This window comes from Epinephelus moara, chromosome 6, assembly GCF_006386435.1.
Source record: "Epinephelus moara isolate mb chromosome 6, YSFRI_EMoa_1.0, whole genome shotgun sequence".
NCBI lineage: Eukaryota > Metazoa > Chordata > Actinopteri > Perciformes > Serranidae > Epinephelus > Epinephelus moara.
In genome coordinates, this window is record NC_065511.1 from 11,260,058 (window position 1) to 11,276,531 (window position 16,474).

The 16,474-nt window shown below is 41.1% G+C and overlaps 1 protein-coding gene across 1 annotated transcript in view; it reads right to left on the bottom strand.

Moving 5' to 3' along the window:
• rims2a (regulating synaptic membrane exocytosis 2a) overlaps positions 1 to 16,474 on the bottom strand; it is a 163,725-nt gene that overhangs the window by 48,644 nt on the left and 98,607 nt on the right. Inside the window, exons 13-23 of the mRNA XM_050046488.1 lie at positions 16,057 to 16,103; positions 15,645 to 15,757; positions 13,471 to 13,518; positions 11,114 to 11,244; positions 10,248 to 10,419; positions 9,747 to 9,900; positions 8,517 to 8,543; positions 6,859 to 6,927; positions 4,195 to 4,333; positions 3,781 to 3,882; positions 2,115 to 2,180 (exon numbers count right to left, since the gene is read on the bottom strand). Of these exons, the coding sequence (XP_049902445.1) occupies positions 2,115 to 2,180; positions 3,781 to 3,882; positions 4,195 to 4,333; positions 6,859 to 6,927; positions 8,517 to 8,543; positions 9,747 to 9,900; positions 10,248 to 10,419; positions 11,114 to 11,244; positions 13,471 to 13,518; positions 15,645 to 15,757; positions 16,057 to 16,103 (1,068 nt within the window). The remainder of the gene's footprint in view (positions 1 to 2,114; positions 2,181 to 3,780; positions 3,883 to 4,194; positions 4,334 to 6,858; positions 6,928 to 8,516; positions 8,544 to 9,746; positions 9,901 to 10,247; positions 10,420 to 11,113; positions 11,245 to 13,470; positions 13,519 to 15,644; positions 15,758 to 16,056; positions 16,104 to 16,474) is intronic.

Sequence of the window (16,474 nt, forward strand, 5' to 3'; positions counted from 1 at the left end):
GGGGAAATCACCTAAGCTAAGACACTTGCCAAAAGGCCCATCTCTGTTTGTTTTTCCTCTTCCATTTGCCTTTTGTTTCTTACTTCTGCCCTCATTTCTTTTCAGTTCTCAGTGTTGCTTTTACTCTGTCTGGCTGCAGACAGAAACAAACTGTGTCTGTATGAAGAGAGGAGGGAAATCTATTCTATTCCTCTGTGGATAACCTCTGTGAAGATGCTAGCTACTTTCCTTTCTCTGTTGGTTCAGACAGAAAGAAAGGAAGAGAAAAGAAGACGGAGGGCTCTCGTTAATGGCTATCTAGGCTATAGGCTGAGCCTGAAGTCGAGCCAAGCCAGGCCTCAGGGAAACTTTGTGACACTTTAATAAAGTCAGTCAGGCTCTCGGGCTGGGTTCTGAGGACTCATCAATTTTTTCCTCCTGGAGAGGAGAAAAATGGCACAAACGTCACGTTATTCCTGACTGAAAGCCAGATGGCAGCAGGCGAAAGATTGAAGACGGAGAAAAGTGGAGTCATTTACAGCTTTTCTCTGAAGGGGGGGGGCGATGCAAGTTCTTTCTTTTTATTGGTGCACCAGGACGCTGGCGTGGGTCCTGGAGATGGATGGGTGTCAGCAGGCCTTTCTATGGGTGCTTGGAACAGCCTGGCAGCCCATTCTGGCCAGACAAAAGAAGCCAAAGGGCACACACAGAATTTACAAAGCTACCGTGCAGCCCAGAGCAATGCATCAGCGATGCCATTGGTGAGCAATAAGCAGCTGCTAATAGAATGTAAAGAAGGACAACACTACAATTCACACACACCACTGAGCAACATACTGCTGTTGGTAAAATGTACATGGGTACATAAACAAGGACATCCACGAAGAGACAATCAGGTACTGGCCAGCACTTTACTCAACAACCAGTGTACACAGAGCTGGCATCAGCAACACAAATAGCTCTGAGCCTCAACATACAGAGGCAGTTGTGTATTTTTATTTCACATCTACACAACTTCAGAGCTGTGATGACGCTGTAACAAAAACCGATATCAGACAGGATATCATTTTCTGTCATCACATGTACGATCACGCATAAATTAAAGACGGACGAGGGACAACTTGAGGAGACCACAAGATGGCGGATGCACGGATGCAGCAGCAGTGCATGTCAATACCTCTCATAGTCATAGTCGGAGGAGTAGGCGCCTTCAGAATAGGCGCGGGCCATCCTAGTGGAACGCAGTAACCTGACTGCTTCCTCTCTGCAGATTGGGTACACGCGATGGTTGCGGCTGGCGAAAAAATATCACAACTGGTCAGCATTTTTTATTTTTTCAGCAAAAGGGGAAGTAACATGAAATAAAATAACCTGGAAAGGAAGAAAAGTTGGAGTACACCTTCTATATTCCCACGACAGATTCACTCTGTTCTGTGTCATGACACGCTTATTTCACAGATCCACAGTGATTACATATAAACTGAAAGCTATTCACTATACAATGAATGTAACATGTTTGCAGGAGAAACCACCTCTGCTGGACAAAAGTTCACAACCATAGAACACTTATCCATTTTCAGTATTGCCATGGTCACTCTTTCAGTGGATAGAACGAAAAGAGGAATGAGGAATTTGCTCATCATGGAATCACACTTGCTCACATGGCACATTTTTGGAGCAAAATGAGAGGAATGTTTCTATGGGAATGACTGAGATAATGAAAAGAGAGAAAAAGCTGATACTGGATGGATGAAGTGTATGGCCACAGAGTCACTCATTTTCTCAATATACTGTTCTACTAAAAAGTAACACAAATTATGTATATATTTGATCTTTTTCAGAGGAAATATATACTTAACACAACACAACACTGATGGCACTGACAATGGCCTGGTAATAAGAAGCAGCCTCTTCAGTGCATCCAAAAAACATGTGTGATGTCTTCAACACAGTGTAGTTAAGCTTGGAGGACAGCTGTCAAGCACAGTATGAGGCATAGACTGTAGTGATAGAAATTAGGCCATAGTGCCAGTGCCATGTGTTCAACACCCAATTGAAATAGGCTGGAGTTTAGGGGGTGTTGGGATGGAAAGGTGCAGAGATGGGGCTTCATGCATGCTCAGGTAAAAGTCTACCTGGGGTCCTTTTGAGGATCATCAAGAGGCTGAGTATGTCTGGTTCGAGGTAGGGTGAGAAAATGGCTGCAACCACATGGAGGGAGGAGAGAAGACAGAGATGGATCTGAGATGGCGCTGAGGAAGAAGCGGAGGAGGAGGAGGAGGAGGAGGAAAGGAGGGAGAGAGAGAGAAAGAAAGAATTGGAGATAGACAGAATCATAGGCAGACAGATGGAGGGGTGAGGAAACCAAGGGAGAGAGAACGAGAGATTCCTCAAAGAAATAGGATGTAAAGAGACCGAGAAAGCTCATAGGAAAGGTTGATGTAACAGTTTCAAAGAGGAAAAACAGGCGAGGAAGATAAGAGAGGCTGAGAAATCGGATGGTGAGGAGATGTCTTCCTCAGCTTCACCACACAGACAGATGAAAGTGGTACACCGAACACACCAGCAGCATTCACGCAGGAAAGAACAGAACAGCACAGTCCAAACACCTAAACCCACTTGGTGTCTCTTCAACTGAATGATTAAAAAACATAAGACCATGCACATTACAGAAGATTTCTACTTTTACAGACACATATAAAAAGTAGGAAAATACAGAGAACAAAAAGATACAAGTTTTAACAAAATAGCAGCATCACAAAAAGCTATGCATATTCCAGATGAGATTTTTTTTTAATATCGTCAGAGTTCTGATACAATTCCAAGTTCTCCATGACTCATTTCCTGTGTCATTTTCAACTGTTTTCAATAAATAACCGGACGCTGTTAATTAAAGCAGCTGAAATACACTCAAGTGAGCACTGTCCCAGACAATTTAGATAAGTGCATTTTCTGCGTCTGACACTGATTTAGGCCAAGCCTCAGAAATATCAAATAAAGTTAATTGGACTTGGGAAAGTAGCTGCGGCCTGGCAGTGCCAAGGCTATGATTGGACTCTTGGAGCAACATTTTCCAACCCTCACAGAAAATAAGTGCTGATGGAGGATAACTGACCACTTCCCCTTGACCACCTTTTCCATAAAGATAGTGAGATACATGCAAATAATGTATACTGTTTGCAGCATTTGCAGCGCTGGCTCCAAATGTTCCCTGCATAATTTCAGCCTCCTGATTCTGAGATGGAAAAACCTAACTGTTAATTACTCCTCTTACGCAGTGCAGTCTTACCAGAGTCTGGTGGTTATGTTGGAATTTAACTGTGATACAACTTTTCTGATGAATCAGTCTAATGACAACTTCATTTTTATCTTTACGGATCATACTATTTATTGGCTATTTGCTGTGTTTGTTTGTTTTCACTATATCATTTGTCTTTTGGAGCTTTGGAATAATAATGTTTGTATATATGATGAGAGGAATATAGAGGAAGCAAGTATTAAGGTAAAAGAAATCTACACCACTGTATCAGCTCAAAAATATGATTAAATATTTCCAAGGAATAGAGAAAGTTGCTCTTTAACAGCAGGAATAGAAGAAAGATTAAAAGTACTCACACACAACATCATCTTCCAGAGAGTTCAAGGCAGACGGCATCGTGCATAAGTGTATGCGTGCATAAACACCTTCCTGCATGACTACTCAACAGCCCCCACTTGTGCTTGTCAGCATCTGTTCATGCATGCCCGCATATATACATGCATCCACTGCACACAAGTGTAAGCTGGAGTGTGTGTGTGTACCTGTCAGGTGAGTAGTTATCTTCGGACACACTGTGGTGGTCCACTCTAGTGGAGGAGCTGTACTGAGAAGGCCTAAGGTCAAAGGCTGGGTCCAGACTTCTGCTGTGTGACAGAAGTGGACTGGATCACCCCTCATGTAGTTTAAACACCACATACACTGCCCCCTACTGGCCAGGGGGCCTCATTTTTATGTGAGGTGTTCAGAGTAACTGCGTGAAATACTGCATCCTACATAAGGGCGATGTGGCACTTGGAAGTCAGTACAATCCCTTAACCCTGAAGATCCCTTAGCAACGAAATTAAGGCATCCTCTTTCAACAAGATATCGACAGGGTGTTAAATACATCCATATCGAAAACAAAACATAGTGTCCACCCAGACATGAAGCCCAGGAGAGGACTGAGCAATAGTTACCTGGAGGGTGGGGGAACACTGGGAGAGCGCGACCGTGCCCGGTTAATATCGGCCGACCGAGAGCAGTGGTTGGACGACATCACCTGCTCAGGGACAGACAATGTGGAGCTCTGGAAGTCTCTGCCATTTGGCCGGTAGTCTGTGAAGACAAGACAGAAAGGGAAGGATGGAGGGACCCAATGAAGAGGGAGAGGGTCTTGGTTTTTCAATATGGTTCTGTATTAATGTTCTGAAACCAAAAATACTGCAGCAGACAAATACAATCGTAACACTAAATTTCTATGCTAATTTAACTTCAACACCGTGCAAATTCTCTGTGAGTGACATAGCTACTCTGCAGCACTTGATAATAAAAATGATGATAGTTAATGCTGCAGATCCATTTTAAACCCACCCTGTAATAACATGGAAGAAACAGACCAAACTTTACAAAACTTGTGCTAAATGCTAATCTACACAGGCATAGCTTTTCATTATGCTGAGTCTCTATATTCCAAAAGATGAGGACTAAGTTTCAATAAAGGTGGAATTCATCTGCTGTGTTAACATTGTGCATTAAACATGAAAATAGCCTTTTAGAAAATCAGAAACATTATAATGAATTTCTCTGCAAGACTGATTAGTCCACTGAACTTGAAAGAGTTCATTAACCGTTAATCAGACATGGCTAGCAGCCGTGGTTAAGGTCAATGCCTAGCACTATTAAAGTTGATTGATATTCAATAGAGTGTATAGCACATTAAAATGAGTTAAAGAAAACCCTGAATCAAAAGTTGGAAAAGTAGGAAAGGTAGGAAAAATTGGAGGCAATCATAAAGAAATGTTGACCTTCACTTGAGGAAGTCTGACATATAAATATGATAAGATCGGAGGCAGCTGTGCATAATGGTTACAACAATATTTTAAACTAAATGATCCTTCTTGATTGCAAGTGGATGCAAGTCAGATTCTGAAATACTGAATATTACATTGCCACATACTGTACTTCTACCATTTTCATACAGATTCTAATAAACAAAAACTATAAAAAAGAATAAATGAACAATATATTTGCTTCATTATGATGCAGATTAGATTTAACAAAGAACACATCTGCCATTTCTAAACAGCAGCTCCAACACAGAGTCTCCTGCAGCAGAGCAATCAACTTCCATGCAAAGCCAAATTAAATCTATTCTTCGTCTTGACATGCTGCTTCACGCATGAGTACAGTCTGCCTGTTAAGCACATACAAAGAGGAAAACCTTTACTGACAATTAATAGGATTTAACAAGAGGAGTGGGCTGCATCAGAGTGAAAGTGGGGAACATGACTGAGGGTCAAAGCAAGATAAATGTACTGTACAAATGTTAAAAATTTGACTTTTCACTTCTAAATTTCTATTGCATCAACAGAGTCCAATAACAGAAATTATATTTGGTAAAACAGGATTCAGTATGCATAACCTGCTCATTAATTACTGGTGTGCAGTTTGCTATTAAAAATGCCTGCTGTGCTGTATGTACTAGACAATTAGAGACCTGGCAGTTAATGTACCATAAGATAAAATGCAAAGAAAACATGTTTTTCTTCCCCATTTGAAAGTAAGAGTGTCAGCAGTTTAATGCAAAGACTGCAGGCTAAACTGAGATGTGCTGGAGCCTGTGTTAAGAGGAGGGTGCAACCAAAGCTGAGCAAAGGGGTATTTCCCTTTACTGTGAATGAAGTGAAGGTGACTGGCATGGTGAGGCAGTGAGGGGCTGATGAGAATGTTAAAGAGGCTGGAGGGGGATTTCCCTCAGCTACAGTATCATCAGCAAGCCCAGGCTGATGCTCTGTCTGTCTGTCAGGCGTTTGCTACAGTAACTGAATCTATTCTCTTCTCTGTCCAAAGCATTTCTTCTCTATGTCTCACATTCTCTCCCTCTCCTCTTCTCTCTGGCCAGTATCTGCAAATGGGGATATGAAACATTACCACACGCTAAATCAACAGTGCAGGCAGCTGTCTCCATCCTGCAATTTACCAACAGCTTTCCTGCAAACAAGGTCAGGAGAATTTCTTTGGTCTTTAGGTGACAGAAAAAAAGAGGGATGATTTTAATTGAAAGAGGATATTAAAAGAAAACCACTTGCCAACATTATCGTTTGCTTTAGAAAACAAAAGCAAGCCTGTATATTTGTTTTTGTGGCTTTGCCAACTATTTCAGAATAATTTCCTTCGAGGTTGATCTTTCATGTGGGCACATTTCAAGTACTTTTCAGTCTTTCTCTCTGCCTTTTTCTCTGTCTCTCTGGCTGGTAACAGCAGAGCAGAGCTTCTCCTTTTCTGATGTGCAGCGTGGGCGTGCTGCTGGAGCCTCTGTGAGTACAGCAGAACAGCAACTAGCAGTGCAGAGGCAGACAAAATCTCAGTGCTCCCTCGCTGTGCTGCTGCTGCTGATGGGCTGCAGCGTTTTATCCTGCTAATATGATATATAACAGTGTTATACGCTGTTCAAGCCTAGGAAGCATTTGATGGATGGTGACATGTAGTTGGGAAGGTTAAGATAAACTTTAAAAAATACAATATCGCCTGGTGAAACATCTCATTAAGCATTAAAAACAATTTGTCACTTCACCTCCAGACTGGCTGGAGTGGAGTGATTTCATGCACTCATAAGTGTTAATATGACAATAATATATTACCTGTTATTACCCCAACACCATCTTCACAATCATAGTCTGAGATCTCACTGTCACTTATCCTCTGGGATCCTTCAAAATAAAGAGACACAGAGAAATGTTGGAAAACACAGAAGAAACAAGGGGGTGCAGAACTGAATAAGGAGAGAAAGAAAAAGAAGGGGCTACAGGGGGGAAGAAGTCATTTCATTCCCTAGTTCATTTATTCACCCATTTTTTTGTATTAGCTTCTTTGGTCTGACTGTAATCTTTATTGGTTAAACTGAAGGATCTAATGGTATCCAATAAGACATACACCCTATGTACTCACATCACAGCACTCCACAAATACAGCAAACAGTCCAGCAAGAGAGTGTTTTGTATAATATATGTGAAAATATGCGCCAGCTGTAACGAATAATGCTGCATTTCACTGCTCCACTTCAACAAAAAACAACATATCTCTCTTCATCTTAACTGTGGCACTTCTGAATGATACATTCAATCATTTAATTTACACGTGAGGGTGGGGGTGGGGAAAGTGATATGGTGTCACAACTCTTTCTTCATCTCCCCCAGTAGCCTTATCACCCCTCCCTGCCCCCTCTCTTTAAAGAATGACCCCCTCCCTGAAGCCCCCCCCACCGCCTTCACCGTTCAGTCAACTTAAATCAGCTGGACAAGTGTGCTTTATCAGAAATGACAAGTGCTGCACTCTGGCAGTGCCGCTCCCAACCTCTCATCTCAGTTGGCTGGAGACTTTTTACAGCTGTCAGCTCTTTCACCTCACACTTACACAAACGCCCAGAAAATCATCCTGGTGGGGGAAGCGAGCAAGCCTTAAGTGTCTTGTAGAAGCAGCACAGTGAAGCAGTCCTGCATAGCACAGACTACAGTACAGTCCTCTAAAGCATGTTAACCAGTATCTGGTCAAAGAATGTAACAATGTTGAGAGAGGGGCCATAAAATGAGCTATTTTGGGGTTTGGTTAGAGGAAATACGATGCTAGAAAATTATGTTTTATGCATAAAGATAATCAAAGCGTTTTTTTTCCCCTTTCTCTAACAAAATATATCACCACTGTTCTGAAAGATTAAGAATAGTAAGTAAGTGCCACACCAGCAACAGAGTCATCTAATGTATCCCATGACAATTTCAAGAACATACTCACAAAAATAGTCACACAAACACAAGCAAAGTAGAATGGGCTGCAAAGTTTGACAAATATTTTGTGCATTCTTAAAAGGGGAAATAGTGGTAGCGGGCAAAATAATAAAAGAAAATATGCATCACAGAGGAAAAACAAGTGGTCAGAATCAAAGTATATTGTGTCTGCCAGGACTGGCCTGGGTTTTTAGAACATCACGCTTTGCAGGATACAGTTTTGGGTTGCAGGATAGGATTGTGAGATAGTTCACAGGTGAATACACAGAGAGGGAGAGACCACTGTGTCCTAAATCTCTGTTTCCCTGGAGTGTGCACGTGTCTGATACCCTGTGTGGATTTTAAACAAGCAGTGTAAAATTTACACCAGATCCCGCTCACTGAATATCATGTAAGGTAGCAGAGACATGCACCCTTCATGGGAAAAGGGCGGAGAATCAGGGCATAAGGATGCATGGACAGAGAACACTCAGATGCTCCATAGAGTAGCACTGCCTGCGAGTGCAGGGGGCCTTTACCTGAGTTGTATGAATATGAGCCTTTGTCTGTAAAAGCAGAAGCAGTAAGGTTGATGTGACATGCATGACAAAAACAAAATCTGCATAAACTACAACGGATATTAAAGCTTTGATAAAACCAGTGGGACCAGAATCATATTGTATTTGGACCCTTATTTGTAAACAAGAACAATTGCAAATTATACTTATTATTAGGAATGAGAAAATTGATCAAGCCTAGATCTACTATATGAAGGAACAGAGCTTGATCACTCACTTGAAATAATTACTGAAATACTGAAAGAATTTGGAATCACTGAAGTCATCTTGGTTTTATCCTGACTCTATTTACCTGAACACTACTCACTGGCTGTCTTGTAACCGCATTGTTCCTTGCATGCCAGTTCTGGCAACAAAGTCCATGTCAGCATTGACTTATATAGAAGTAATCCTTCTCAACCATCGCTTATGACCCACAAGAAGCACGTGGCGGTGTATCTATCTGCAGAGACTCTCTCCTCTGCCTGTATTTTCTTCTTATATTCTGTGTTTGAAACGTTTATGGCTGTGTACCCCACAGAGCTCAGATGAGGTCAGGGCTTTATAAAAAGGTAGTGACCAGGTGCCAGACCATAAACAGCAAAAGTCCAAGAAACACAGTGCAGAAAAATGCAAATATAGTAAGGCGAAAGGCCAAATGAGAATGAATCTGGGGTTGGCTTTTACTTTCATTTTCTCTGGTGAGCGTGTTTACAAACAGTAACTGACAATCCTGCATTGTATACCTTTAGGCACACTTTTACTGTGGGAAATCAACATAAATTGACCTACTCAGTGCCACAGTAGCATCACCTGAACATTGGAATATATTTTTGTCTTTAAAGGATTTCACATGTTGTGCCCTATTTCTTGCACTGGGTTTATGCTGGTAAACTAAGACTGCAGGATCAGAATGAAAAGTACAGAATGATCCTCCCTATGTTCACATGGGCAGTGCAAACAAAATGAAAAATGACTTCAATTATTCTTCATTCTTACATTAATTTGTAGCCACATCATCTGGACTTGGTGTACACAAGTGTTAAAAAGACTGTTGAGTAAGTTTCGAAATATAGTCACACGACATAATGTCCTGTCTTTGTTTTTGTAAAGTTGTAAAGTTATTAAAGTCTAGCTTGATGGTTAGCATATGGATTGATATGAAGATATCAGTAAGAGGTGTGTGACATGTGTCAGTGATGGTTTACATACTCTGGAGCCGTCGTGTTGGACTCTCTCCATGGAGCTGCCTGCGCTGCGTGTTCGGGGAGGCACGTGGGAGCGGGATGGAGGACACATCGTGGGTTTGTAGCTTGTACCAGTGGGGCTCATCATCCAGAAGAGCTGTCTCCAGCTCTATGAGGATCTACCAGAGGAAAAAAAATGGTCAAAACATGTCTTCATTCTAGTGGTTAAAAACTAACATAGTTTTTCTCAATGATGGAAATACAGCAACACACACTGCGACAGTACTCATAGAGCACCCACAGTTAGAATCAATCCCTTCACTGTTGCCAAGGTGTGTTTATTTATCGTATAGGTTTAACACAGTAAATAAAAACATCAAAGCTCGTTGTCCATGTTGGACAAGGACTGCGCCACCAAAAACCTTGTAAGGGCCAAGAGCTTTATTAAGAGCTTGACCCCATTCAAGAGGATTAGCTGAGATACTGTCAGTGAGTGTCCCTGATGGGTGGGGTTTAGTTTTCTTACCTCTCCCAGGAATTCGCTCTCCTCCTCCCTCACCCTGGCTTGGTCCCACAATGTGATCTCCAGCATGCGCTCCCGAAACTCCCGCCGGTGCACCGGCGAATACATAAAGGTCTGGTTCCATTTGGGCTCTAAGGATTTCTTTACTGTTTTTGTTCTCCTCTTGCTTTTGTCGCTGGAGGAACAATAATTCAAACTGTTTTTATTTACAACCATGATAGGGGAGAGCCACGAATACAACAGATCAATAACACGACACAGCACAGAGCACATCACGTCGACATGCTGATGATGAGAATGAGATGGCGAGATGATTGTACTATCCCCCAGAAAATGTTCCGCTTCTTGCAGTCTTTATCAGTGCATGACAAAGAACTGCTTAACATGATGCAAAACTGCAGTGAATGACCAACAAAGTAATTAGATGCATCCACATATATCTGGAAAGCCTTCCTGATGCTAATGGCCAAAAATAATGACACATGATATTGTGACATCACATCACTGTTCCAAAAAATCCACACTAATACACAATCCATATTCTAAAATGTATAATAACTTTGTTTGACCCACTAATGTTCAGTTGAACTGAGGTGACATTAAAGGCCTAGTGTGGAGGATTTAGTGGCATCTAGCAGTGAGGTTGCAGAACTGAAACTTCTTCCGTATGTCAAGCGTGTGGGACAACTACAGTGGCTGACTTGCAAACACAAAAACACAAATGACCCTATCTAGTGCCAGTGATTGATTTGTCTGTTTAGAGCCATTGTAATTATTATTTATTATTTTAGATGCTCCTAAATCCAACACACTGGACCTTTATGTGAGTGGGTGGGTAAAATGGTAATAATAACTGTTCCTTCTCTTACCTTCTATCGGGGAGGAAGTAGATTTTGACATAAGGGTTCCTGGGCCGGCCGTCTTCCCTGGGTGGCAGGTCTTTGGCGCCCAGGATGGTGACAATTAGCTGATGGCCCACTTTGTCATACCACAGTTTGACCTGCAGGGGCAGAGCAAAACAATCCTGCTGAGAGACTGCTTAGGGCCAACAGGAGTAAAACACACAAGAGGGACTAATGCAGGAGAAGACAACTTCATCAAATTATAAATAAATTTATTACAGGTGCACTTGTGTCTTCTTTAATTGAGACCTATCATATTTAACTACAGCATAGAGTCTTCTCCTGTATTCACCCTTCAGGGAAAAGGAGGAAGTCTTCCTGCTAAGGTGGTGTCAGCTCTCATGCTTGGCGGTGCAATTTATCAGAGCTTAAGTGCTCCTTCAAAATATGGGCTTACTGTATCAATGTTAATATGATATAATAATGCTACAAATGTCAAAATGAGATATTAAAATCTGAGTGACATTTTAGTCTCTGTAGTTAAAGAGACCCTCCTTTAATAAAAAATATGTTCCTTTGTGCATGGTGCTATGCTTATTACACATCTGTGTATTTCTTTTTTTTTCATGAAGTGTTAAACAATGTATGTCATTAAAAAATTCTCTTTTGACTGAGTGAAATTGAATGCATTTGGCCTGAATGTCATTTTAACTGAAGTGAACTGAAGTGAAATGCTAAAGACAACATGCTCTCAAATTAACAGTGTGCTCTGTTGAAATGATACTGTCTACCAGTGATAACTCTCGTAGTGTTCTTTCAGATATTCAATGGGCATTGATATGGAGAAATCAATCATGCTGTTGCAAGAGGAATAGAGGACAGTTCACACTAAAAGGGAAGTATGGACTGCAACAGAAGACACTTAGAAGAAGGAAACACTCCAACTGAGGCCTTACAGAAAGTAGATGAAATGAGAAATAAAAACTTCTAAGCTCTTGTCCATACTTCTTTAAAAATATGATCATGGAAAGGGTCTGCACCATTTGAAAATACCAGCTACACATGCAGCAACGCAAGAAAGAGCATTCAAGACAAGTCAATAGATTTCATGTAGGCAAAAACAGACTGCAGAGGGCTTATGGCAAAACAAATTGTACCAAATCATCTTTCAACTTGAAGCCCACCAAAATACCAGATATTGCCAAATAAGAATATACTTTACTGTCTGTGAATTGGTCAAATAGTTCTGAAAATATTCACCTTGATGTTGTGATTTTTATATCAGTACACGTGGTTTGATAGTGAACTACTGAAATACACAAACTTAAGTGGCTTTACAGTCAACTAACTGAAACATACAAGCTTTTCCAAGAGTATACACATGAACACACACACACACACGAAAAAAAACCCCTACTTTTTAAATTACCGCCACTCAAACTAAATGTCCATGTTAGACCCCTCTAAATTTGAAAACCCATGCATGATATAACAATAATATTCTCACATCAGATCCATAAAGAGCTTGTTGAGGGTACTTTTAAGCACAACACCACAGATAAATATCCAAAATTCCAAGCACGAGTGTTAACCTTCAAGCTAACTGAAAAAAGAATACAGATACACACAAAGTGTTTCTACTAGATGTCATAAAACAGAAGGCACAGAAAAGACAGAGTGATATTAAAGGTAAAAGATTAAAGGAGACCCTCAGAGCGAAGGAAAGCCTTCAAAACTTTGCCACGTTTGGAGTTTGCTATTTGGGAGGTACAATTTGCTTAAACTCTGATCTGGAAGGGAAAATGCAATTTGGTTCCAACACAGGATGGTGAACTTGGTATCTTTTCACTGCAACATGAAACTGCAGACCCATCAACCATAAGCTGCTAATAAACATTACTTCATCTCGCACATGGAGGAGTTTTCCTGGAGGTGTGTGGGGGGTTAGAATTATCCAGGCCTGGGTTCATGTCACACTGAAGCAGAAAATAACCCAAGTCCTTTGTCCTGAGGAAGTTCAGGGAGACACCCTCCTGCATTGCCAAAGATTTAAAATGCATGACACAAAGTACGGTCAATTACTGGTGTCAAATTAGGCAATGGAAGAGTGTCTCTTTAAATGTGTTCAGATTAGTTGAGCATGCACTACCTAGGAATAATGAGGTGAATGGGTTAAAATGAGTAATAATAACTCTCATCATAGCAGTGATATCAAGAAATCAAATTGAAGAAAATGACACAATGCACTGCACTGAGAGGGAAACTTGAAGCTGCCATTTCCCCGCGAATGCATTTTCCAAAGTATGGAAACAGAAAAAAGGCCAGTCAACAGTCAATGAGCAAAGACCAAATAGAGATTGTGCCCTTCAGACAGGACCCATTACCTGGACCCTAGGGGCAAAAGGCGTTGTTCTTCTACTAAGGCTTTGGCTCTGGATAAGTAAAATTAAACAGCAAAAAAAAAAGAAAAAGAAATAGAAAAAAGAAAAGAAAATGCAATAAAACCGAAACCCCACAAAACAACAACAAAAACTCACAATACACTCTAAACAACAACAGAAGTTTGTAGTTTTAGATGGGCAATTTAGGCCAGTGGGTTTAGTCTTATTTTACTTTGTCATATTTCTTTATTATAGTTTTACTTCTCTGCTTTTCTGATTAGTTATCCCTGAGCTTCTCTGCTCTGCATAGGCCCTTTGTAATTATCAGTGCCTCACGATCATATCTCTCTCTGCTCTGGACCTTTTCTCCTCTGCTTCAGAGCTTGCGTCACTGTGACGTTAAACCCTTGTTATCCCTAAACACAATTTAAGACTGCTCCAAAAAGATCATACTGACAGCTCTTTACTGTGTAGAATTACTCATCACGCACTGCAGATCTGACGAGGTTTAGTCAATGAACTGAACTGTTTCACTAATCAGTTGTTTTGGAAACATATGAAGCATCTGGCCAGAAACTGGGGTTTGCAGAGCTTATTTTTAATTGGCTGACACAGTATTCAAGGTATCAATATAAGTGAAATGACTACAGTCCACTAGAGCAATTGGAATCAGCCTTTTTCCTGATGTACCAAATCACCAAACGCTAATAATACTTGGAAATGTTCAAAATTTAAAGGGACAGTTCACGCCCAACGTTAAAAAAACAAACATATTTTTCCTCTTACCTGTAGTGGTATTTATCAATCTAGATTGCTTGGTGTGAGTTTCTGAGTGTTGAAAATAGCGGCTGTAGAAATGACTTGAATATAATGGAACTAGATGGCAGTCAACTTGTTGCACTCAAAGCGCCAAAAAAATGCATTTGAAAAACTTAACAGCAATATCACTCTCTAGAAATCATGACCTGGTTACCCAAGATAATCATTATATTTGAGAGAACGCAGACATCTCTACGGCAAATATCTTCAACACTCAACAACTCACACCAAAACAATCTAGACTGATAAACAGCACTATAGGTAAGGGCTCATTCATGTTCAACATTAGCTATGTATACAGACATGGATGGAGCCATCTGTCTGTCCTCTGTGTTCATTTCATCCATATTTGTTCATGTTTTCTGAAAGCTTACACATACAGATGAAACAGAGCAGTACCACCGCAGATCGTAGAGGCAGTGTAGTGTAGTTCAAGCCAGATACGACTAGGAGACAACAAAGACATTTAAAAAATGGCAGAATGGAACGAATTGGTAAGTGGAAAGTATTCTTTGTCCACACTTCTACCAATGTATTTAATGGCCTCACAGACCACCGCCATCTATTCTATTGCATCTGTTTAAAGGTAAAGCGTTGCCATCTTTGTTGTTGTCGAAAAGTTTTGACTCTGTCCCCTAGAGCTATATAGTGGATGTATCTATGCCATCATAAAGGACATATGGAAGTATGAGGACACTGATGTTTTGAAATTAATGAATCTATTTATGTAAGTGAAGGGAGTATAAATGAGCCTTACGAGGAAAAATGTTTATTTTTGATTTTGGGGTGAACGTTTCCTTTAAGATTGTGAATCAGAATCAGAATCAGAAATACTGATTCTGATTCACAATCTTAAAGGAAACGTTCACCCCAACATTTCCTTTAAGATTGTGAGGATTGGCAGTAGTATCAGGCTTCAAATCCAATGTTGTGAGAAAAACGTGTCCTAGAGGTGTTGACCTAGATGCTGAAGCTATTTCCCTGCTGGACCCTAAATTTGAGAGTTGATTTATCTCTTGCTTAATGCAGCCCTTTACCCATTTACCCCAGGAGGGTTTTTACACTAGATAATGGACAACACACACAGTAACCTGATCTACAATCCTGTGCTGGGTTGGTAAAGGGCCAGCTGAACAGGCCGAGTGAGAGAGCTGTGCCTGGTAGCCCAGTGGCTTGAACCAGGATTTAGGTTACACTTTGAGTTGCATTATAAATGCACAATGTGAGTATGGTAGTGCATCCCAAAATATACTTATATGAACTTAAGAATCCATATTACTCATAGCAAAGCAATCTTACAGTTCAGTCCCTCCAGAGGATTTCAAATGTGGTCTGTATGTCATGCCGAGGTCACTTACTGAGAGCTGTCCTGACAGGTACTGGGGGGCGTCCCTCAGCATGCTGGGACTCATGGGGGACGTGACGGAGATGGACGGGCGATCCATTTTCTGAGACTCAAAAGAACTTGAACCTGACAGGGCAGAGACGACACAGTCAGATGATTTGGTAGTGATGTTGACTTTAGTTTGTGGTTTTAGTAACATCAAGAGATAAAATGAGAGAGGGGGATGGTAGTATGGAGGACAGAAAGACGTGGACAAGAAGAGAGACAGAAAGAGGGCAAGACAGCATGCCATGAGAAAGACAGAGACACAAAGAGGCAGAGTGACAGAAGTAACTCTTAGACATTTACTTCACTTGATGTTTCTGGGCTGATTAATAGGATAAAATGGGATAATGAAATAGGCTAAAGATTCTGACAAGACTCACTTGATTCCAGTTGTGCATGTGTGCTGTCTGGTATCCTTGGAATATCTCTGGAAAAAAACACAGAGACAGAGCATGAGTCTATGAGACAGGAGAGAAGGAAGGGATGGAAAGGATCAATTTGAGCTAATGCTGACTGCACTGTGCTCTAATGACCATAAGCACCGCATTAGTCTTCATTCACCCAGCAGCTCCCTCAGCAACACAATGCAGGTCAGATATAGGAATTGGCAAAGCAAAGGTGTCGCTGGTTATTCCCACAATTTCCCTTTTTCAAAAACAAGAACAGGAGAGAGAAGAAGTGAGGAGGCACGTTCTCATTTTGTTGGGTGGTGTTGTACGGTCCCATATGAGGGCCCAGCCGACAGAGTCGACAGAGCCGGAGGGAGAGGGGAACAGATGCTGAATAAACAAGATAGCA